This window comes from Cupressus sempervirens, chromosome 4 (genome assembly GCF_028749045.1).
Source record: "Cupressus sempervirens isolate cs-2001-9-10 chromosome 4, ASM2874904v1, whole genome shotgun sequence".
Lineage (NCBI taxonomy): Eukaryota > Viridiplantae > Streptophyta > Pinopsida > Cupressales > Cupressaceae > Cupressus > Cupressus sempervirens.
The window spans coordinates 338,922,507-338,949,026 of record NC_143121.1 but is presented as its reverse complement, the minus strand read 5'-3'; the positions used below and the strand labels follow the sequence as shown (position 1 = coordinate 338,949,026).

At 35.1% G+C, this 26,520-nt stretch overlaps 1 protein-coding gene across 2 annotated transcripts in view; it reads right to left on the bottom strand.

The window, feature by feature from the left end:
* LOC149561410 (uncharacterized) overlaps positions 1–26,520 on the bottom strand; it is a 295,535-nt gene that overhangs the window by 111,423 nt on the left and 157,592 nt on the right. For both annotated transcript variants that reach the window (XM_089825134.1, XM_089825135.1), the window contains exon 6: positions 16,351–16,469. In XM_089825134.1, coding sequence (XP_089681260.1) covers positions 16,351–16,469 — 119 coding nt within the window. The remainder of the gene's footprint in view (positions 1–16,350; positions 16,470–26,520) is intronic.

Sequence of the window (26,520 nt, the reverse complement as noted above, 5' to 3'; positions counted from 1 at the left end):
CCTAGTCAAAGCTTTGGCTCCAATTGTTTCTTAACTCTTTTCTATCCAATTCATGAGATACAATTACCAATAACATAAGATAACATGAATCAAAAATAACGTAAATGAATTATAGACAAAGCTTATAACTCAGGCAAGTAACAATCTCACTTAATCAAAGTTAAGTCTCAAATGCTCCTTTGTATTCACTCTCTCTCAAAATAGTGCTTACACAAACAAAATTCTACTAGCACAATTTCTTTAGAGCTCTCTTGCATAAAGCTAATGATGATTTTACAATAAAGGGGCACTACTTTATATAGGCATAGGAGTTGAGAAAAAGGTGGAGGAAAAAGTGGGTGCAACTCAACCAACTTTGACCTAGTCTAACTACAGGAAAAAAAAAATGAAGGGTTACATGCAACTGCACATACAACTCGCATTACATCCTTTTTCATACATGTAACTTGCATTACATGTAATTAAATTTTTTCATGTAATGCATCACTTACAACTACTAACATGAAATAAGAACAAAAACAACAATCTTAAAGATTGTTTCTCAGTGCCTCAAATTTAACAATGATGTCATGCACAGTGGGAAGATCAATAATTTCCATAGTCTTCAATATGGCTTCTACTCTCACTACATTTTCATACGCTGATTGCACAACTTTGGAATTTGCTACTGTAGTAACTAACAAGTGTTTTGCCAAGGATTTATATAAGACAAACTTGTTTATCGTGTGTGAACCAAAATCTTCAGAATCTACATCAACATTGATCCTAATTGTATATTCTACATTTACTCTCTACTGCAATAAGATTACTACATTCATCAATAACATCGCATCCCATCTATTCCAAATCACAAGTAACACTTGTTTCACCTGTTTGACAATCTTCAAAGCCCACTTGCAACTTCGTGATCAACTTCCTCAATGTTTCCTCTTTGTAACCAATGAGTCATTGAAATATGAAGAACATTTCACATGACGGAAGAATGTTACATGAGACCAAGGCATCTAGATCAAATTTCACCATCTCATCCTAATCATCAAGGATTTCCTTCAAGTTATCTGCTTCTTGAGTCATAGAAGAGATTAAGTTTCACTCCATTTCATTCATCTCTTTGACACACCTAAGAACTGCAAATGTCTCCGAGATAGCTCGAACTCCTTCAGAAATGATTTGCTGTATCCAAAACTTGGTAGCTTCAATTAGCTTTCTCTACTTAGGTGTTTGAGACATAACAACACTATGACGACAATGTTTTTCAATGACCTCATTCAGACAAGAGACCTGTTTTAGTTGATTTTTCTTTTCCCATAGCTCATTATTGCACTTTGTTACATTAGCAAATGCATCTTGCAAACAACTCAAACATGATTCCTTTCCGATTTCAGCCTTAGTAAACTTGTAGTCAAAACGAGTAAGTTCCTCAACAGGTTTATCTACCAAGGGCTCAACAACTTCAACAAATTTGGTTTTATCTGAATCAACCAAAATTCTAGAAATAATCTTGTCTTTCAAAAATTTGGATTTGGTCTTTCTAACAGGAAGATTGTTTGGAGGAACAACCACTTTTCTCCTCTTCATTGTTATTTTGCTCATCCATAGAGGTAGGTTGAAACCTTCATCCATAGAAGTAGTTACAGTGGAGACCAGACATTGATCATGATTGTATTTCCGTTCTAATAAAGCAAGATTCAGTTTGCATAGCTAAAAGCATAGAAACATGCTGAGAAGACTCTGTCAAGAAAAGCTCAAACCCTGTCAAAGATGTATCAAGTTGGGAAACTTGACCATTCGTAATAGTTGGAAAATCCTCAAACACATTTGCTAAATGTTCATATTGCTCATGTGCAAGGATGCAAGGAGCAGTAGAGGAAATAGGAAGAGCCATGTTATTAACCTCCAAGATTGGAATGGAAGGAGTGAAAACAATGGAGAATGAATCCACATCATCATCCACCTCGTGTAGAAAAGGCTCTTCATGTATAGAAGATCTACAAGCTTGCGCAAGCTTTGGAGGAGATATGATCATGATTTTTCCCTTCTTTAACTGAATCTCCTTTATCAAATTCTATTTCCAATTCCTCTTCTGATTCTTCCACTGATTTTTGAATTAATTCAAGAACTTGAGATGAAATAGCTCCCTTTCCGCCCCTCAAGTTGAATTTGAGGGAACCCTTAGCATCAGAAGATGAGGCACCATCTTTCCCTATGATTTCCAATTGTGACTTCCTGCCAAGAGGACCAAAATTTCCACAATCCAAGCCCATCTTAGGATTTACTCTTTTAAAGCCTTTACTTTTCAACCATTTATTGGTGTTTAATAAGATGGATTGAAACCTATCCATGATAGATGTACCTTCCTTTTGCTGCCACTAGATAGGAAAAGGGCACTTCTTATCAAAGCCGACTTGATGAAGCTCCGGACCAATGATGTTGCCATCATCTTCAACTTGGGAATTTGAAGGGATTTCCAACATGTTAAGATCAATTATCTGTTGCAGGGTTAATCTGTAGTAGTCCATCTTCATGATATCAAGTTCTGACCTCATATCTATCTAGATGTCTTCGATGCAATGAACATAAGTGTAAGCTCTTTTCATTTGAGAGTTCATCTCTTTGTAGTCAAAATCAAATCTGGCCTTGAACTTCTTCAAGGTGATCAACTACAACTCTACTTCCATGTTTTTTGCTTTAGACACAAAAATGATCAAATAGTTACCAATAGCCAAAGGTTTAGTTGAGGTAATGTCGAAACCAGGCCTATGCAAAGCATGATAATCACCCTACACGTATATGAGCTGTCTAGCTAGCTCCATCAAAATAATTCGATTTGTAGCATATCTAGGTAAGGTATATGGCTCACCTTTGAAATATCCTACTCTCAAGTATGTGAAAGTGGGAAACTAAATAAAAATATAGCTGTATTGGTTCACCTTCTCCCATGCTGCATCAGATACTGTTTTGACAAATAACTGTTTATTGAACAAGCACCGGAAATGCCCAAAGAAGGCATCTTGGACTCTTCTATAATGGAATTTACTATTTGCCAAAGTGATTTGGTCATAGTAATTCCAAACAAGAACCTGAAGACGATCTCCCTTGGTTGAAAGACTAGAGAAAAATCCCATGGCAGCAGTAATGTAAACAAGGTAAGAATTCATGTAAAAAGGCATCAATGTTCCCACGTTGCCTATTTGCTGGCAAAGCGCAATGCTGATGAGCTCTCCCCAAAAGATGTGTTATTTATTCTCCATAATTTGAAACATGAACTTATACATCCATGGCTCAAAATCAGTAGAATCTTTATGGCCACAAATTCTGCTGAGAAGAATGATGAGATCCTTATATTCTTGTTTAAAATTAGACTGATGAATGGTTTTTGGCCATCTGGAGAAGTTGCTTCTCTTATTGTCTAACCAATAAAGGTTGACATACTTCTGATAATCACCCTTTTGCCCATTCCAGCATGCCAATGATGATTCTTTGGTCAAATCAACACATTCTGCTTTATGTGGAACCTTGAAGATTTCTACAATGACCTTATGATCAAGGTTAATGATAACCTTGCCATCAGCATCTTTGATAGTATTCGTCCTGAGAGTAAACCACCGTGTACGTTCGTGAATGAAATCAGGTTCTATAGCCACCATAGGAAACATAAACACCAAGTGAATGTTGCTTCTCTTAATACGCTTCATTTCATTACTAGCTAGAGCTTCAACTCTTTGTAGAAAATCAGCCACATCCACATGACCAATCTTTATGTCCATCACGTTATCCAAAATAGATATGATTGACGAAGGAGCTGCATGAGCCAATTCTTTATAATATTGATATTTCATTTTGCCTTTGGATTTTGATGGCGAGGAGATGTCTTGTACTTGCGCTGCAATACAAAAATCTCAAAACACAAATACATCATCAGATGGAATCGCTATACAAGTTGACTTTGGATCAGTAGTAAAGATTCGAAAATGGATTGGAGACTTCACAAATCCGACAAAGTGACTTTAAAAACAAAGCATATGCATATGCAGTGATGTGTGGAATGAAATGAATGGAATGCGGAATGAAATGATATGAAAGTGAAAATATGGAAGATGGAATGAAACGGAATGAGAATGTGTGAAGGTGAAATGCATGGGAATGCGTGCAAATGAAAATTGTTGATTTTAAAAGCGGCTCAGTGTTTCCAAAGCATTATAAAACGAAAAATGAGTACATGTAAGTGCAGCATGTAATGGGAGATGGAAGGTAAAATGAGATGTGACTACAAGCGGAGGATGCACTTCACATGTAAGTGCAAATGGAGGATGAGATGGAAAGCATGGAAAGAAGCAAAAATATGTATTTGCTCATAGACGCGCAAAAGCATAAGGAGAGATGGAAATGGAAAATCGATGAGGGATAATGAGTTTTATAGTCGCTCTTGGTGAAAAGGGGAAGTCAAAGTACATGGGAGATGAAAATGACATTTTATTGACTTTTCAAAATGTGACTTTTAATCAAAATTGGAGTTTTTGGATGCATTGACACATAAGACATTTCCTGTAATCGTGTCGTGCAAACGGATGCAAGAAGTGAGATGAGTGAAAATGGAAAATGAAAAATGAGATTACATGCACGTGCGAATAGAAAATGAGATGGAAAACATGTAATCGCATTTGTTGAGTGAGAGATGAGGTGTTGTGACATGGAAATAGAATGTGGAATCTGATGATGCTTTCACATGTAACAAAGCAAAAACAAGTTCTTGGGAAAGAACTTGCAATTTCTCCAAGTCGAGAAAACCGGCAAGCAAGCACAAAGCACAAAACGCAAAAGAAAAAGCGTACCTTTCGAAAGTGACTCAAAAATATCAAAATGCAATGCACTTCAACACTCAAATTCGAAATTGGGACTTGGGAAAGAACCAAAAACATGAAAGTGAACAAAAACTTCATTTGTAAAATAAAAATGCACTTTCCATGGGAATGATTTTAACAAGTGTCAACCATCAAGTAATTACATTCATAAAATCAGCAAGATAAGCATGAATTAAAAGAAAGAAAGAAAGAGTCCACTTACATGTGCCAAAAATGAAGGGAAAAGATGCTCCAATGTTTCAAAATTTCTTCAAAAACACTTTTTCCAACTTTACAAATTCGAATGGGAAAGGACAGCAAACAAGGAGTTCTTTTTAAAAGATGCCAAAATGTGCCCTATTCATGCTCTATAATCCAATGTTTTTGGAAGCTCATGCTTGTGGGACGTTTTTGGTGAAAAACATGTTTCACCAAGAAGCATGATCAAAACGTTTTGATCATTAAAGATCAAAAATTGCATCAATATGCAATGTAATCACCATAAAACACCAAATTGATTCATCATTGTGCAAAAACGTGGATAAAAAATAGATCTATTTAGAGTTATTTCAAAAGGCATGCCCTAGATGAGAGCTTCCAAATACATTTTTCAGCTTGTTGAATACATTTGAAATGCAAGATAAATCTCAACTTATAATCAAAATCGGGTTTTTGGAGGGCAAAAACATGTTTTTCCTCAAAAATGGACTTTTTGAGTGTCATTGCATATATTAAAACATGGTTTTTGATAAAAATCAGACCTTTTTGAGTCACATATTTTAAAATGTGCATCTAATCAAAATCACACTTTTTGGGTGCTATTACATGTTTTAAAATATGCTCATAAGTAAACTCGGACCTTTTGGGGGAGGATGCATGTTTTAAAATGTATCTCACTTTTTATATGTTAAAGCATGAAAACTTCACTTTTGATGCAATAGCATCAGAAAGGTCTACTTATGATAGACTTTTGATGTAATGACATCAAAAAGGTCCACCAAAGTGATCTTTATATGCAGTAACATGTAAAATGTCCAATTCTGATGGATTTTACATGTAAATGCATATAAAATGTCCACTTTTGAAGACTTGAAGTCATTTAGTTCACTTAAAATTATAAAAATGTTACAAAATGGGCCATAAACAATATTTATCTATCATATTTTAAAATATAACATATAAACATCATTTAAAAAGTAACAATTAAATAAACATTTGATTTAAAAACCAAAAATTAAATTGGAACTATATAGTTATATAGTTACTTTAAGTGAAAACTTAAAAAGTAACTCAAATTAAAATTATAACATATAGTGCACTATAGTCACTTTAAGTTAAAAATTTGAAGTTAAAGTAACTTAAAAACATAACAAAAAGTGAATATAAGTTATATTTATCAACAAGTGAAAGTGAAATTGAAAATATAACATCATATTTTTAATTTGTGTCGTTGTACCAAAAAGGTCCATAAAATGGGCATATCTCTTGACTAACAACTCCAATTGACCTCTAGGTTAGACCGAATCGAAGGGGAAACCGAAAGGCATGACACGAGCAAAAGCAAAGGACTAAAAACAAACAAACACAAACTCTAAAACAAAAAACAGACAATGAAGGATTCAAAATCAAACAAAGGCTCGATAGAAAGTAAAACGAAAAAGACTTGACAAAGACCTTCAATAAAATGATTTGATATATGAATTGGAATGGATCGATCGATCAACACTAAGAAATTAAATATCAAATTCAAGCTTAGAGAAACACGAAACTAGCTTAAAAAAGTTTTGTGTTGTTACCAACATGTTGTTGTGACAAAATGTACGACAACAGTTGGTAAATCTTAGATATATTTAATTTCCAATTTTAACTTCTGCATATGGAATTGTCCCAAACTAGAGCTCATTTGATATTTTCAAAGCTCAATATATCTAGTTCCTCGTGACAATACCTCATTAGGTATTTATACTCCTCAAGATATAACATTGACATCTTCATGTTGTTTAGAAATGACAACTTGTAGTGTTTATTACTGCCACCAAATATAGAAGGCACTATAAGTACTAAAATGGATTATCAGACTCCTAAATATTAACTCTCCCTCTTCGAAGAAATATTTCTAGCTACCAACTCAGTCTCATTGTAGCAATTATTAAGTTCTTCTATTCTTATGCTTCTTGGTGCATCTTGAAAGCAATATGGAGATTGTCCAATGCAATTGAAGGATAATGATTTGCTATAGCATAACGATAAAAGTTCATGTGCATTAATCAAGCATGGAATGCTCATCTTTTATTTGAAGAGAACATGCAACCAACAAAGAGTCCCAAATGACTAAATATGCACCAAACAAGAACCACAGATGCATGGACTTGGAATATGCTGGAATACGAATCACCATTGTTGTTTCACCATCAAATGACTTTTGAGCCTCTCCGAACTTTGCAGAATCAGTTCAAAGTATTTTGTAGTGATGTAAGAAATTGTGGTGTCTAGTTGATAATGCCTACAGGAAACTTTAATGCCTTCAACTGACTATCAACTGCCAACTGCTTGTTGAATACATGTCTCCCCTTCAAACATTCCTCACAATGATTAATATTTTGCTTACAACGAATTTCCCTAACATCGTTAGTGCTTATAATTTCTGCAAAAATCATATTCTCTAGCCTTATTTTGTGGTTCTAGGTGTCTATTATTTATGGGGACCCACACAGTAACTTCCCAACCGCTAAAGCCCAATCTTATAAAGAGTAATGCTCCAAAGCTACATTGGGAACACTACACATGAAAACATTAATCAATAAAATCCTTTGGCCCAATAAATATATTAGATATGCCTTCACGCAAATATATCTTATTTCATAGTTAGATGCCGAACTATATTGGTCAACATCTTCCAATTTTAGGTTCCACGATAATATAAAGATCTAAATGTTTGTCAAATAAACTTCGAGACCCATATTAACAGATGTTTGCCCTTATTTGTTTCACTAAGATAACATTTAGCACCACTGCTAAAATCCATCTACGTAGGAGATTTTTTGTTTCCATAAATATTGATATTGGCACAGTGGATATGCTTTGGCAGAACTCAATAACAATGAATTCATTTCCCTTCACTCCCGATGCAAAATGATAGTACTAGCATCTTTCAAATAGAACCACACATTCTTTCTAGAACAAGCTCATCCGCATCTTTTGTAAAATCTCTTCGCTACAAAAGATATATGATTTTGTTTAAGAACGACAAGAGACCTTTCATATTCTCTGGACTATAATTCTGCTCAAATCACAAATCTCCACTTGTTCTTACAAATTCTCCAAATACCCTCTGCTAAGCTCAAATCTTTGTACCCTAAATATTCCTAACAAACAACTTGACTTTGATACCATGTTAAGGTAGGATAGTTTTATATATTTAGGATAAATATAGTTATGCAAATATGATTATCTTCAGACTATAGGAAGGTATAGGAAATTTATCAATTACAATATCTATACTCCTTTCAATGATGGCATATATATATTGTATTCAACAGTCAATCCATGATCGGTCATGACTATTCAAATGAAAAGTCATTTAAGCATTTTTTAGTTAGTATGCAATAACTAATCCAATCTAAAAGGATTTGATCATTAAGTAAATACTAACTAGCAAGTGATTACTCATATGATTAGCAATATGCCTTAACCGATCATTATTATAAGAAGCAAGATAAAAATATATATCTGCATCAAGTTTAATTTAGTCTCATATGATTATGCTGGTCCGTTTTCAAGTATATTCCTACATTTATTATGACAAGTATGTACGTGTGAATGTATATAAAACATACATTCACATATATGGGAAAATAGTATCCAATATAATATGACTGAAGCTATTATATCTCAACATAGATGATCAATGATGACTATGGTCACTCAATGTCAATATATGTATGATGTTCAAGCAAAACAATACAAGCTAATCAGCTAGCATAGAATGGTGCCACAAAAGATTAATTTGAAACCGGTCCATACTTAGGCAGGGCAATGCACAAGTGTGCCACCCAAATTGGGCCTTCTTGAAAGGTTAACTAGCTTACAGAAGATTGAATGAGCTAGCCAAACTTGTGAATAGATCCAGCTTAAGTAGTGGACATGCCAATTTTAGACGACGTTGAGATTTCGCTTCGCTTATTTGGTAGGGCCGATTGAAGGAGATTTCAGAGGTATTTTTTGTTAAATCCTGATCACTTGATCATATTTATGTTTCAATTTTTCAGATTATATAGATCTAAAATGCATGAAATTTCCTTTATGCATGGCCTCATAATAGATGCATCTCCCTAGAGCAGATCGGCAATTTGCTAAGTACATTTATATGTCTTGAAATTGATTACTGTAGTTAATGAATAGTTAACTATTAGTCAATGCATAAGAGCACCAATTTATGGAGGAGTAAATTAAATGTATTTTATGGAAGGCCGACCTAGAAGTAATGTTCTCGTTATAAATTAAATCATTAAATCAAACTATTGTTAATGGGCCGATTGATTTAATATATCTTGGACTCATTTTTATTTTGTTTCCATAGTTCGTGTCGGCGTCGGTTATCTTTGTATGCCCTCGAAAGGTTTTCCTCGACAGGTATTTAAGCACGGCTTGTAGGTAGTCTTTAGGCATATTGGATTTTTCTTTGTACTACAAATTCCAGTTGGGATTCTCTGTTGTTCGCCATTTCGGAAGTGAAAGATCTTCCCTACTTGGCTATTCCAGCTTCGATGGGATTCAACCCTCACCCTATTCCGTTGCTTGTAATACTTTGTTCGGATCTGGCAAATCAGAGCACCATCATATTGCGAATATTAGTTGAATGTTTGTGCTCACTTTCCATTTCTTGTTCGAGTTTTATCTTGATAGTATTGAGTGGTTCGATCATTTTCTAACACCCAATTTCATCCGTACATCATTGAAAGCAGCCCCATGCCATATGCCCACCACTCACTTTCTAACTATCTGGAATCACACCATACGGCCTTGTTCTGACCCTCTTGAATACATCGTACGGCTCTATTCTGCATTCACCGTACAGCCTTGTGGCCCTCCACCCTCCTCCGTACGGCCATTGTGCCTCCTTCCTATACGGCCTATCTACAATACGAACTCTACTGCCAACCGTACGGACTTCTTCACGCTATACAACCTTCACCTCCTTGGTGTCCAGCCCATCTCCACCGATTAGACCGTACAATTACTCAGACACCATACAGCCTCCATATCATCCATGTTGCAAATTGGCATCCGTACTCCAAATTCCAATTGCATTGTACTGTCCTCCAGAATCTTGTACGGGTTTTATTTGGTAGAAAGATTGTTAAGAGTAGTTGCATAGGTCGGATCATTACATGTCCCTTGGGTTCACTATAAAGGAGAGGCAAGGATGTGAATAGAAGACACACTCAACACAATAAGTCTACTCCTCTACCATTGCTGCCTTATGCGATTTATAGCACGGATAAAAACATTTTCAGAATAATACATAATACTCCAAGAACACTAAATATTTTGTCTTGAATATATATAAGGATCATCTCCAACAAGGCTAAAGATTTTATATCAATATTGTGTCATCAGAATTTACAGAAAACTTATATGGTATCAGAGCTCTAGTAATCAAACCTTGGCTCTGCAAATTAGTAATCAGACTTAATTCATATCTAGCTTCATTCTTCTGCCTACAATGGCTCCAACGGCTAATGCAATTAGACTCAAAGATAGATTTGATGGAAAAAACCATTTCATTGCATGGAAATTTAGAATTATGATGGCTCTTGAAGAAAATGATGTATCACAGTTCAGGAATCCAAGCAACCTGATGCTGATCCTCATAAAACTATCTAGATTAAAGGAAACAAGAAAGCCATGAAAATCATATTAGATGGAGTTAAAAATGAAATAGTACCTATGTTAATGAAACATTAGACAACATTCAAAATGATGAGTGCATTAATCAATGCATGTGAGGTTAATAATAAAAGTAGAACCCTGTCACTAAAAAGCAAACTAAATCATATAAAAATAAGGAAGGGGGAATCTATGAATTCAAACTTCCTAAGGGTGGCTAGTCTAAGGGATGAACTTACAAGCATTGGGTACATAATTGATGATGAAGAACTAACATTAATGTCAATAGATGGATTACCAGATTCATGGGGAATATTCTAACAAGGAGTAAGTGCTAGAGACAAACTTCTAGACTTCAATAGACTTAAAGGAGATTGCCTTCAAGAAGAATCCAGGCAACTTAAGAAAGGAGGAAAATTGAAAATTGAAGATGAAGAACTTCATGTTCTCAACACAAATTTCTATAAAGGTAAGAAGGGTAATCAAACAAATGACAAACCTAAAAGAGATTTGTCCTAAATAAAATGCTTCAAATGTGAAAATTTTGGACACTATAAATCTAATTACCTTGAGAATACAAAGCAACAAATAAACTGTACAAACGTTACTAGGAAAGTGGAAAACTATGATCTCGAGAAACGTGTATTGTATTCAGCACTATTAAATGAAGTATCAAGCAAGGCATGGGTAATTGATAGTGGATCATCTCGACACATTATAGGATACAAAGATGTACTAGACTCAATATCAAAAGAAGTTAATGACGAAGTTACCATAGGTGATAATTTCACTCATTTTGTCAAAGGAATTGCAAACTGCACCTTGAAACTGTAGTCAAGTATTTCTCATCATCTTAAAAGAGTACTCTATGTACTAGGAATCCAACAAAATATAATCTTTGTTGCAACAATTAAAGATGATGGACATAATGTTGCATTCATGGACGGTAAAGTGATGACCTGGTCTAAGAACTCTTCATTTAAGAAATCAAAGTTCATTGGTCAAAGAAAGGGATACCTGTATGAATTAAACATAAAACCTATTCAAGCCTTGATTCATGAAGCTGCTGATATAAACAAAATGTGGCATAGAAGGTCAGGACATCTAAACTTCAAAGCGTTATCGACTATGGAGAAGATGGTTACTGGTTTACCTAAGTTGAATAAAGATCATTCAAGCATATGCAAAGGATGTGCACTAGGTAAGAACACCAAAAGTCCATTTCAAGATAGCATTAGAAAAACTAACAATGTTTTAGAATTAGTCAACTCAGATTTATGTGGACCCATGTCTATTCCTTCTCTTTTATATACTTTTTATACATGATTTCTCTAGGAAAACATGGATTTATTTCTTAAAATGTAAAGAATCAGAATAAATCCTTAGGAGATTTAAAGATCTGAAAACCTATTAGGACACAAAATTAAGACTCTTAGGTCTGATAATGGGAAGGTACATACTTCAGATTTGTTTAAGGATTTTTGTAAAGAAGCAGGAATTAAGAGGCAGTATGTTGTTCCTTATAACCCACAACAAAACAGCATAGCAAAAAGGAAGAATAAAACAATTATAGAAGCAGCAAGAGCTATGATATTTGATCAAAATTTAGAATATTATCTTTGGGCAGAAGCCTCATGTACTGCTCTCTATATTCAAAACAGAAGTCCTCACTCCCACTTTAGAGATAAAACTCCTAAAGAAGTCTTTTCTAAGGTTAAACCAAATATAAGTCATCTTAGGACATTTGGGTGCCCAGTATAAATACATGTTCCAAAAGATAAGAGAACTAACCTAGGACCCTCCAGGAGGAAAGGTATTTTTGTCGGGTATAGTGAAACATCTAAAGCATACAAAATTTACATACTTGGTCAAAAGAACATTGAAATTAGTAGAGATGTTATCTTTGAAGAAGAGCTTGCATTCAAAAGAACCCTAAGTTCCAAAGATCCCTCTCCTATGCCTAATTCTGAAGAAAATCATGAATTTGAGCTTCAGAGGGAGAACACTGAAGAAATTGAAAGTGAAATTCAAAATCTTAATCTTGAGGAAACTCAAAATACTAAGAAAGGATAACTTTGGGCTATAAAGACTGTAGAGGAAGTACAAGACTTCGTTGCACCATCTGGAACCTTCAAAGAAAACAAAAGACCCAAAAGATTTTCCAGCTATGCAGCAAATATGAGCGATTTATCTCAATCAGAACCAACCAATGTTTCAGATACTATTAAACATACAACTTGGAAGGATGCTATGACGGAAGAATACCAATCAATTATTAAGAATGATGTTTGGGAAATTGTTCCAAGGCCTGAGGAAAAATCTTTTGTTTCTTCTAAGTGGATATTTAAAATCAAGCATGCTCCTGACGGTAGTATTGAATAATATAAAGCCATATTCGTAGCTAGAGGATTCTCTTAGGAGGGAATTGACTATGAAGAAACCTTTGCTCTAGTTTCTAGATACACATCTGTAAGAGCAGTCATAGATATTGTAGCATTGGAGGGATGGTAAGTACATTAAATGGATGTGAAAACAACATTTCTGAATGGAAAGATTACAAAAGAGGTATATTTGAAACAACCTGAAGGATTTGAAACTCATAATCTTAAATATTTGTTTGCAGACTCAAGAAAGCTCTCTATGGGCTTAAACAGGCTCCCAAGGCATGGTACGAAAGGATCAATACATATCTCACAAGTTTAGGATTCTCTAAGAATGAAGCTAATCCAAATCTCTATTATAAAAGAGATAAAGATGATATGAAAATTTTGATACTATATGGTGATGATTTATTAATAACAGGTGATGATCATCTTATAGAGCAATGCAAGAAATATCTATTCAAAGAATTTGATATGAAAGATTTAAGACTCCTTCATTACTTCCTAGGACTAGAAGTGTGGAAGAACTCTGACAACATCATACTTAATCAAGCAAAGTGTACATTAGACATCTTGAAGAGGTTTGGAATGTTGAACTGCAGACCTATGTGTTCTCCAATGGAGACTAATCTACACAAACTTTAGGAAGCAATAGTAGAATCACCCTCCATAGATTCTACTCTTTACAGACAAATGATTGGGTTTCTTATATACTTGGTAAATACAAGACCTTATATTTGCTATGTTGTTAATGCCTTAAGTCAATTTATGTGTGAGCAAAAGGAGATTCACCTGGCTGCAGTCAAACACATTATAAGATACTTATAAGGCACTCTTAACCTTGGGCTCAAGTATGAGAAAATTGACTTGGACTTACATGGATTAACTCAGATTGGGCTGGAAGTGTTACTGATAGGAAAAGCACTTCAGGATGTTGTTTCAGTTTAGGCTCAATGATAATATCATGGATATGCAGAAAGCATGCATCAGTGGCACAGAGTTCCACAGAAGTTGAATACATTACAACTGTAATGGCTTCTCGGGAAGCAGTTTGGCTGAGAAAGTTACTTGTGGGATTATTTGGTATACCAATGAATCCCACTATTATTCACTATGATAATCAGAGTTCCATCAAGCTTTTTGTGAATCCAATTTTTCATGACAGGTCCACGCATATTGAAATTCCTTACCATTATGCAAGAGATATGGTAGACAGGAAAATTGTCAAGTTAGAAAACATTTGCACTACAAATCAAACAATGGATATTCCTACCAAACCTCTCTCTCGAGTCAAGATAGATCAATTCAGAAAAAGACTTGGTATGGTTGAATTATAATACATTTGTATTCTTTAATTATTAATGAAATAATTTTGTGTTAAATTTATTATTGTTAGGCTATTGACTATTATTGGCTTCATCATTTGTGTTTATTATCTAAAGAGGTGACGATCTCTGTGATAATAAATAGACATTATATGAGATGACAATCTTTGAGATAATTTTCTATAATAGTAGGAAATTACTAGTAGATCTAGATGAATTAAAGATCATATTGTGTTATAGACATTTCTATGACTATGAGTCAAAATTTGGATACAGGAAGAATTTAATCATTCTCCAGATTTTATCCTGTGTAATGGCAACTTAATTCAAGATCATATTGTGATATAGGCTTGTTAGTGCCTATGAGTCACAATTTGGGTAAAGGAAGAATTTTATCATTCTCCGGATTTTATCCTGTGTACTGCATTATATGTAATACTATTATCACAAGTCTTAGTGATAATCCATATTACAAGTTTAGTAATATAACAAAGTATCATGCGTACCATGATACTACATGCATGGAAGAATCAAATAGATATAGAGTACAAATCTATGCTTAACAATGTTGGTAGTTATGTTTCTCTCATTTATATTATCAAGTTAAGAGAGTGTTAAATCCTGATAACTTGATCATATTTATGTTCTGATTTTTCAGATTATATAGATCTAAAATGCATGAAATTTCCTTTGTACATGGCCTCACAATAAATGCATCTCCGTAGAGCAGATCGGTGATTTGCTAAGTACATTTATATGTCTTCAAATTGACTATTGTAGTTAAAGAATAGTTAACTATTAGTCAATGAATAAGAGCACCGATTTATGGAGGAATAAATTAAATGTATTTTATGGAGGGCCGACCTAGAAAGGGTCATGTCCTTTGTAAGGACATGTCCCTTGGCTTCACTATAGAGGAGAGGCAAGGAAGTGGATAGAAGACACACTCAACACAATAATACAATTTATAGCACGGACAAAAAACATTTTCAAATAATACATCATACTCCAAGAACACTAAATATTCTGTCCTGAATATATATAAGGATCATCTCCAGCAAGGCTAAAGCTTTTATATCAGTATTGTGTCATCAGAATTTGCAGAAAACTTACATTTTTCTGTTGTATGTGTGCCTTGGCTGGGTCATACCATTTTATACTAGCCATACCACTTCTTGAGTTTAGCATGAAACAGTTAGGTAAAGCAATCAGACTTGGGAGGATTATATATTCATTCTTAGAGATCACAGATTGCTCTTCGACTCTGCTACATATATTCATACAGGTTTTATATCAGTATTGTGTCATCAGAATTTGCACAAAACTTACATTTTTCTGTTGTATGTGTGCCTTGGCTGGGTCGTACCATTTTATACTAGCCATACCACTTCTTGAGTTTAGCATGAAATGGTTAGGTAAAGCAATCAGACTCGGGAGGATTATATATTCATTCTTAGAGATCACACATTTCTCTAAACCCTGCTACATATATTCATACCATTTGGACGTATTTTGGAGAGAAACTTAGTGTTTCTGTGCATTACATTTCCTGGTCAATACTACTGTACTGTTATATATCTCATTTCCAGCAAATGGGTATGTTCCATTACTGTTTATAATCAAATTTTGAGCAATTAGGTATTTTTTGTGAACATAGAGGGAATTCTGCTTATGGTCATCATATAAATAGTAGATACAAAACTAGGAAATCATTTTTGTAATTGGGGGATGAGTGATAAAATTTAGTATTGATTCAAACTTAATTATTTGAAGAGATAGATACTAGTATCTAGCACCACTCAAGCACAAAGGACCAGATTATGGCCCAGTGAATTGATTAAATTAATCCATATATGTAAATTGTAAACCATTTGACTACCATTTCTTTCAAGAAACAATAAATAAAAAAATTACTTGCTAGATGCTTCCATAAACAGAAGAGGGCAATAGTTGTGAATCCAAAAGCGATTAAGAAAATTTTCTGCAGAATGAAACTGCTTTTCAGCCCATCCCCACAACCTTTGTCCACTGATCTGCAATAAGATGAATAAAATTAAAGATTCAGGAAACAATATTTCTTAGAGCAACAAAGGCATACATATCACTTTCTTGAACGACCTTTATGTATCAACAAAAAACTATAATATATAAACAGAACCAGCACTGTTTATTTAAATATTCATACCACATTAAGTACCATCTTAATCAGGAAAGAGGTTGAATTCAATATTATATGCTTTTAAATTTATATAATCAAAATCTTGAAAGTTGAACCCATTTACCAGGACATACTATAAAAAATGTATGTCAATAGCTAAAACCACGAGTTCTCAGGTGGCCTCATTCCTGTAACATTTCAGAGACACAGGAACACCTCAGAAATCTCCAGTACCTACACTTCTGCACCTTGTAATATTAAAGTGCAATAAAAGGTAATAGAGAGTTCAGGGATGCAATTCACAGTATCCTGTTAATTTATACTCCATTTATGTTTCTTTGAAATATGCCAGATTAGTGAAGAAAATCAGGTGCTAATCAGTTAGCATTATCAAAATGATATTCTCAAATTTAAAGTTAGGCCAACCTCCTTGCTTTGTGTGTGGATTGCTTTATCTCGTTCGAGATTTAACTGTCCTAATTTTAAATAAGCACCAAATTAACACTTTTAATTGAATGCACATTCTACTTTAATGACATCTGCTATACAATTCAAGCAGAAGTGTCTTTTAATTGCATCCAGATTTAATTTCCAGAAAGTAAGATAGGGGAATTAAAGATAAAAACTCATAAAGCAATAATTAATGCATTACGTGAAATCATATTTTGCACAGCTCAAAAGCCAAGTAGAAAAGAAAAATAGGTCAAACCTTGGTAACACTAATTTAAAAAATTTAAACTACCATTAGCACAGTGACTTCTATCAATCGGATATTCAAACCCATCAATTAAGAATCTACTTCAAACCATATTTATAAGTTTATCTATTCAATCCATTCAACTTGTTGGGAATTACATACTACGAATCCTCATAAGCGAGGTAAAATGGGTAAGTAAAACTGTTTGCCTACCATAAATGTAATGTATAGTAATTAATAAAGGAAAAAAAAAAATTGATTGTACTTCAGAAGTGGTCTCAAATTCTAATTAAAAAGTTAGTTTGATGGCTCAATGAGTCAAAAGCATTGTTGCACAGTTAGTATGATGGCTCAATGAGTCAAAAGCATTGTTGCACATAAAAATTCAAGCTGATGGTGTTAAAATTGATGAACTTTTTGATTCTCGTGCGCAAGCTAACCTCGTGTCTAAAGATAAAGTTGACAAATATGATCTAGAAACTTATTAATACTTACAATCCTTTTGAGAGAAATGCTAGATAAAAACAAAGCAATTTTTCTTGTGAGTTGACAATATAAATTGAAGATTTGTGGTAACTCCAATTTGTTCATGAAATCATCATAGATATAGATCCTATGGATGCACATTGTACTATATTTGGAAGCCCTACACATGTGACGACAAAGAGGCTTATTATTGTAGGGCAGAAATTTACAAACTTATAAAGGGTGGAAAAAGCTTCATATTGTCTGCATGCAAAGGCAAGGAGGAGCATCCTAGAGGGGTCCAAACCTTCACGGGAAAGAATGTTGAATTGAAATAGAAGGATTATTCCATTGTAGAAAACAAATGTTTATCACTGTAATGTCCCCATTTTTGGCGAGTCTCTAGAGTTGGCTAGGTCATTTCATCATCATGACCCTTGTGAGCAGACAGTGAGATTTGAGAGTCTCACTGGCAGACTTTCTATTTTTAGTAAGTCTATTTTGGGTAGTTGTCATATTTGGCAGTGCAATTTGGTGGTGCTGGTAGTTGGTCATCAACTACATTGGATGAGGGTATTTAATGCATAGTTCATATTTATTAATTAATTTTTAAGGATTCATTATTATAATGGCACGTTATGATATTTAATGTTATAAAATGGAGTTGTGTAGATTAAGTTTCTTAAGTCAAAGGAGTGATGTAGAAGCTAAGTACCAAATTATGTCATAAATATGTGCCTATTTGGTGAAAAAAGCATCCAATTGTCTATTTGCTTTTTGATTATCTTTTGTGAGTGTTTCTGAGTTTGGTGATTTCAATTCCCTTGCTGAGGTACAAGGGTTTTGTTCTGAGGATTCTGAATATTGAAGTTGTGCATCACTCCACTGTTGGTATTTAGTGAGATTGATTTTGCTTGTCTATATGATCTATGGAGCCTTCTCTTACAATATACGCTGTAACTGAGAGAGATTTAGTGCCGAGAACTATACTGAATTTGTTCGAGATTTATGTTTGGGAAATCAGTAATCATTGGCTTTAGTTTATCACTGAATTGAACATCCAATTCTCGTGTTTCAGTGTAGGGGTTTGGACTCTGAGAAACAAATTGAGACATCTGCAAATCATTGCTCATTCATCTAGCATATCAGTGTGGGAATTCTACTTCTTTATTAGGCGATGTGGTTGGCATTCATTTCTCCCATTTCTTGCTGTATTGGACACCTATTTTCCTATGCTTAGGCATGACTTTCTACTGCAATTGGGAGCTCAAAAATTCATTTCCATTTTAATGCCATTACTATCTGCGATTGGCAAGCATTTTCAACATTTGGAATAGGGACTGATCTCCCTATGGGGCCTGTTTAGAAACGCCAAAGGTGGGAGCATTTTGACCTACATTTCATTGTTTGGTCCTGCAGGTTTTAGAGTTTGAAGCCTTCAGATTACTTGAGAGGTTGCGTACGCATTTAGGAAGGTCGTATTCTCATATATACAGGCTGTCTGGGTCTCTGGGAAGGCGGCAGAATGTTTCTACAGCCATGCATTCATTGGTGGTGCTGAATGGACTTTTTCTACGTTTCAAGTCAATTAATAAATTGATTGTTTGCAAATTTGCATTGGTATGTCGCTATGGCTACAAATTCAGAAATTTGGTGAATATAATATTTGCAACTTGTTATAAGTATCCAATTGAATGTTATATTGCTGAGGGTATTGAGTTTTGAAGATTGTTCAAGGAAATTGTGGCAAATTGTTGATGAGGTATAACAGTTTGCATATGCTTCGCTTCAGTTTCTACTGTAATTGAGAAGCTGATTCATATTGAAGAGATCGATTGGTTTGGGAAGAATAATTGCTGCTAGTAAATTAAATAAGTGCCTACGATTCTGATCTGGAATAAGGTTGTGGACATTATTGAGGGTGCTAACCTTACTAACACTACAACATTTGGGGTCAAATTGCGACGACAATTAGCAACGGCAGTGAAGTTTGTGGTGATTTTCATGTTTTTTTTTTTTTTTGCAATTGTCCCCAACACCATCGCAATACCGACGTTGGTGCCATAATTGCGACGTCAATGTGATTATAAACAAAAAAAGAAAGAAACATGACATTAATAATTCCCATGATTGTGGAGACCTACACGCAAAAGATTGTGGAGAGCTCCGAACAAGTGTATAGAGAAGTTCCGAAAAAGTGTGGAGTGTGGAGATCTATGATTGCCTAGCCGTTCCCTTGCTCTACATTTTGTTGCCCTTTCTCTGCATTTTGTTGCCACGGTATTTTGCTTGTAATACATTCTCCTCATTATTTAGTCTTTCTATTGTTTCACACTAACTTTGAATATCTTCCTCCCTATATGAGATCTTAATCTTAATTAAATGTTTTTTTGTTGTTCATGGCATCAAATGAGCTTGACTATATTGTAATAATCTTCAGTCAATCAATGGCCGTGCCCTAGCTCTGCAGAACTACGTTGCCGTGCCATGCCCTTGTGATCTTTGTGCCCTTGCTATGCCCTTGTTGCATACATATTCCAGAATCCAAATAATAAAACAATAAAACTCACTCAACCCGTGCTAAGTGACTTACCTCAAGATCCTACACAAAAATAATGCAGACCAGAAAAAATGGGTAGAGTTCACAAGAAATTTTAGAAAAACATATCATAGAAGATATTTTTAGAAAGAAACAAACCGTAACCCACTTAAATTGGTCTAGTTGTTGACTAAATGGGTTGATTACAAATTCCTGTAGAACTATCATCAAATTAGGTACAATAAAACAAACAATCAGTTGTTCCCAGCTAGCAAGATCAAATATAGTTTTCCAAGTGATCAAATTGCATATGTAGATGCATCACTTGCATGCCAGGCATGAAGTGCATTCCCTAATTTATAAAGACTGGTTGGATATAAAGCCTCCATATGCTGGCCTAACAATAGAAACCAAGGATGTAACCATGCATGTATTGGCACAATCCCCTTGCGAGGATCCCAAGTATCTACTGGTGATGTTAATTTGGGCATCACTATATGATCTAAAATGTTATGAAGTACGGAAGCCAGTAGTAACTTATCGAGTGTATCTAAAAAACGTAGCATAGGTTTAGGGTCCCTTGGCTCCTAGGAATTTGTAGTAGCTATTCTCACTGTTGAAGAATAACTTCAATGCAAAGTTGAGTGTAAGGAGTTGAAGAAACAAGTTTTGCTTCTGTGTAAATGCCATAATCATGAGGCTCATTCCCATGTAGAAGCCTCTGCTACAATGACATTAACTCTAAACCATGCAAAGGATGTTGAAGTGGTTCCCAACCTTGAAACACTCTTATAAGCAATGGATATTTGAGATCATCGCAAGGAGAATGCATGACAATACATGACAAATTGCACAACTTGTAGTCCTCCCAATACTTGGACTATAAACTCTCAAAGACACTTGCAAGTGATTCCAATGTCATAGTACCTACCGCAACACTTTCTTGGATTCTATCCAATGGCTCCCATAATATCCTCTATATTGTTTAGTTGTTATTTCTATTGTGTAATCTCTTTCTGAAGATGCTCCTTCTAGTATATTGCCATAGACTCTCTCTCGTGCCTTAAATTTTGATTATCAAACTTCTGAATATCTGCCTCTACCATATCTAAAATCAACTTCACATTGTGTTGTAAATTTGGCATAGGTGTTTGATCTCGATAGCTTTCATTTCAACATTCAAGTTTTCAAGACTAGTCAACACCCTCACTTGCGAACCTCTCATGTCAAGCACTTTTTATACTATTTCAACACCATGTTCTTGCTTCTGTGCTAACAATTCTTTAGGTGCATTTTCTTGTAACATTAATTTTGTTGAACAATTGTAAACTCTTAGAAAGTGCATTGTTGTTTTCTATTAGCATTGACAGATTTCCCTTGAACAAAATCAAAATGAAGAGGCATATATGAAACACAAATTATGACATATCCTTCATTGCACCCATATCTTCTCTTTATGTCCCTAAGCTAGACAATAATGTCTATTGGTTCTCATCAACAACTAAGATAATTAGTTCTCTTCCACTATCAAAACTTATCAATCGGAGAAAGCTAGTCCAAATAAGTAATCAATATGAAATGGTAGTTGTGTTGATGCAGTAGATATGTATGTATGTGTATATGTATATATGTATGTATATATACATATGTATATGTATATATATGTATGTATGTATATACATATGTATATGTATATATATGTGTATATATACATACATACATACACACATATGTGTGTGTGTCTATGTATGTATCTCTTTATATACAAAGAGATCTATTTTAAGGTGCTTATTACATTTCTGCACAACAGAAAAATTGATCCAATTGCATAAATATTCCTGAATCCAAATAATAAAACAATAAAACTCACTCAACCTATACTAAGTGACTTACCTCAAGATCCTGCACAAAAGTAATGCAGAACAAGAAAAATGGCAGAGTTCACAGGAAATTTTACAAAAACATATCATACAAGATATTTTTAGAAAGAAACAAGCCCTAACCCAGTTAAATTGGTCTAGTTGTTGATTAGCTAGGTTGATTACAAATTCCTGTAGAACTGTCATCAAATTAGGTACAATAAAACGAACAATCAGCTATTCCCAACTAGCAGGATCAAATACAGTTTTCCAAGGTGATAAAATTGCATATGCAAATGCATCCCTTACATGTCAGGCATGTAGCACATTCCCAACTTATAACGAATGGTTGGACATAAAGGCTTCATAGGTTGGATATAAAGGCTCCATAGTAGATATGTGTGTTGGACAAACATGGTACAGACCCATTAGACTGTATGAATAATGATTGCAATGATAACATATCAAAATATATTAAAATATTCTCTACAACATTTTTTAAAAATAATTCGGCTAGTCATCACTATTGCGACGGAATATTCAAACGGCTAGTCGTCACTTGCACACCAAGGGCGTCGCAATTACGATGGCTAGTCGCGACTGCTCAATGTCGCTTCCACAGTGGAGCTGTTGCAAAGGCATCACAATTACGACAACCTGGATGCTTAAGACATCGTACTTACGACGATGGACTATTGCAATTGCGACGTTGTTAACATGAACTCTTGTCCCTTCCATCTTCCAAGTTACGGTAGTTTTATCCGTCGCAATTGCAACGGATGCCCTTGCCATCGCAATTTGCGACAACGAAAGTCCGACGCCCATCTGACAAGAGCCAATTTGTGCTTATGTCACTTGGGCAATGGGTGTCTGTCATAATTGCCAAGGCTTGCATGGCTAACAACGACACTTAGTTTGAGTTCAATTAGCCAAGCTGGTTTTCTTCTAAATATGCACGTAGGTCTCTTGTCTTGATTGATATACCAGTGTCTTCATTTTCGAACATATTACAGTTGATCTTCGTAGCTTATTGAAGTATATCATTCTTCCAATGATTCATAACTCCTTCATTTGAATTCAATGTGTCAATAGCTTTAAGAAACTTGAACAATGATATCATGATTTTCTCTTCTTAGAAAAATCACTTTCTGAATATTTGGATTCTTCATTCATTGTTGTATAATCAAGATATAGCACCACAATATGTAGGAGTTCTTCATGGTATAATAGTTGATCCCTTTTTTATCCGTAAGTTTCAAGGCAATGGACTGATTTCTTATTAATTGGATTCATTCATGACAACAATCTTATTCTTCATATCTATATAGGGCAGGTATCACAAATTCAATTGGGACATTTGCAGCCATTGTGAGCCCAATTGGAACAAGGTAGTTTATTTAGTGGTTGTGTCCATTCTAGTGTTTCTTGACACTTACTATCGTTTTGTATTTTATTTCAACCATCTTTTAGAATATGTATGCCACTGACGAAAAGGTATTTGACTAATTTGAGAAGGCTATAGATTTTCATTGGCAAACGGATTTGTTAGTTTGCTTCCATCTACACTAAATACCAATATAGTAATAGGCTAGCAAGTAGACAGGTCCACATCCATCCAACTGATCTTCTTTTGGGTATCCTAAAATAATGGGTTGACATCAGAAGGCCTAAGCTTCATCATATGATTTTACCCTGAAATATTCGAATAAGTGTGTATTCACATGTTTGTAGGCCCTAAGAGTAATTATATATTTGATCTCAGAAATCCTATAAAGTATGGCTCGGAATTTTTGTCCCGAGCCTTCTCAGCTTTAAATCAAGGTCATACTTGACACAAAAGACATATTCTTGTTCAACACATTTGATCCATTTTCTATAGTCTATAATGCCTTGGTCATTAGATCATTGTGAATGTGAAAATCCGATCTTCTCTATAAGAGGGTGTTTTCCATCCAAATGATTCCAATATCATAGTACCTACCACAACACTTCCCTGGATTCTATCTAGTGCTCCCATAATATCCTCTTTGTTGTCTAGTAGTTGTTTCTACCGTGCAGTCTCTTTCTAAAACCGCTCCTTCTCCTTCTGGTATATTGCCACAAACTCTATCCCGTGCCTTATATTCCGATCAAACTTCAAAATGCATGCCTCTACCATATCTAAAATCAACATCACATTGTGTTGTAACTCTAGCGTAGGCGTTTGATCCTCGATAGTTTTCATTTCAGCATTCAAGTTTCCAAGTTTCCTCTTCATTATATATTTGGTTTATCAATGATTTCCTCCAATTCAATTATGGTGCATCTCAACTAGCTGCTCCAATGCTGAAATCACCCATCTATCTCCAGATTGTGCAAGCACTTGTTTTTGTAATGTTCCCGTTTCCGATTAACCTTCAGAAACTGGTTTGCCCGTGTGTGAGCTTGGGGAATGCCAGAATCAAATCCTAGACAAAGCGTGCACTAGATCACAATAGTCATACAAGTAGCATGAAAGACGTACGGTTGGATAAGAGTGGTGTACAGATTGCTTGGAGGCCGTACGGTAGCGTGTTTGTGGGGTGTGAGATGGAGGGTATTGACTGGAGTCAAACCGTATGGTGGGGAGGCCTGAGAATGTATAACGGGGAGCTGTACAGTGGAGTTAGGAAGGCCGTAAGGGGAGAGAGGCAGTCGTGGATCAAAGGTAAACTGGTCGTACAATAGAGCCAATAGGTTGTACGGTGCAATTGTGAGAGATATCGAGCCGTACGGAGTTGTTATGATGTAGTATGGTTAAGTATAATGTATGTTATGCGAAGCCAAGGGTCCGTACGGTAGTGGAAGGTGTACGGATAGAAGATGGGCTCTGTTGATGCAAACATAACTAAATTTAGAGTCCCAAATTCATCAGATAAAAGCTGAACAAGAATGGAGATTAAACACAAATAATCTTCAATTTATATTTGCAAACAAGATGGTGCTCCGATTTGCCAGATCTAAGTGAAGTATTACAGGCAATGGAATAAGATGAGGGTTGAATCCCACCAAAATAGGAATAGCCAAGTAGGGAAGATCTTTCACTTCCGAAATGGCAAACAATCCAAAACTCCAACAAGAATTCGCAATACAAAGAAATAATCCAAATTGCGTACCAACTACTACCTACAAGCTATACTTAAATATCCATCGAGGAAACCTTTCTGAGGGTGTACAAATATCCTTGACGGCCACACCTACCTGCGGAAATAATTAAATAAAATGTGTTCAAGATATACTAAACCAATCGGCCCATTAACAAAGGTTTGATTAAATATATAACGACAAGAACATTACAGTCCTTCCATCCCAAAATTTGCTTGTCCTCAAGCAAATGCAAATCCGATTCTTGGAAACCTTCTGTAATCAGCTTCTTCCTTTTCGAGTCAGGTACCAAGTAGATCTTATCGTCGTAGTAAACGAGAGCATCAATAACTCTGTATCTGTCATCATGTATATAGCCATCCATCAACTGACATGCAAAATAGTTCTTGGAGTACTCGACCAATAGATGGACCCACCAATTATCCAAGGAATGGGGCAAAGTGTTGACTGTTATGTTTTTACTTGCAACATTTGAGATCATATCATGTTTAAAAATGACCTCCATCTTCTTGATTGTGACTTCTCTCGATCATTTATTTGACATTCCTCTTCACAGCACCTTCTTACCATACGTCTCAAATGAAAAGTCCATCCTCTTGAAACTTTGGGTGTATTGATCAAGGGTTTTCATCCACTGGATGCCCAATATGACATCAATATCAACCAAATCTATGACAAAGAAATCATCTGTCAAGGTATATTTTCCCATAGAAATTTGTAGCCGTAGGATAACATGAGTGCAGGGTATCAAGGTTCCTCCAGTGACCTTAACCTTAAATCCTCCATGCTCTACTGCATGCAATCCCTTACTAGTGACCAAAGATGAATTGATGAAATTGAATGTGGCGCCACTATCAATCATGACTGTGACTCGTTTCCTGTGAACTGTGCCACGAACCTTGAAGATACTACTTCTGGCCATTGTAGTGAGGGTAGCAATAGAACCCCCTTTTAATATTAGGGCATTTATTCTCTCCTGCTGGTTAATTTCTTCTCCAGTCATTGTAGGTGCTTGTCCTTCCTTGTTATCAGGAAACACCTCGATGTAATGAATCTTTCCCTTCCCAAGGCAGCGATGATCAGGTCCCCATGGTTCCTTGCACATGACACTGAGCTTTTTCCTTTAGAGCTCTTTTCGATAGTCTTCATCCAACTAAGGATTCAAGTGAATTTTCTCCTTGTTTTTGTCTTCTTGTGGGGTCGATGTTAGCAAAGCTATGTGAGTTTTGGAGGAAGATGCAAC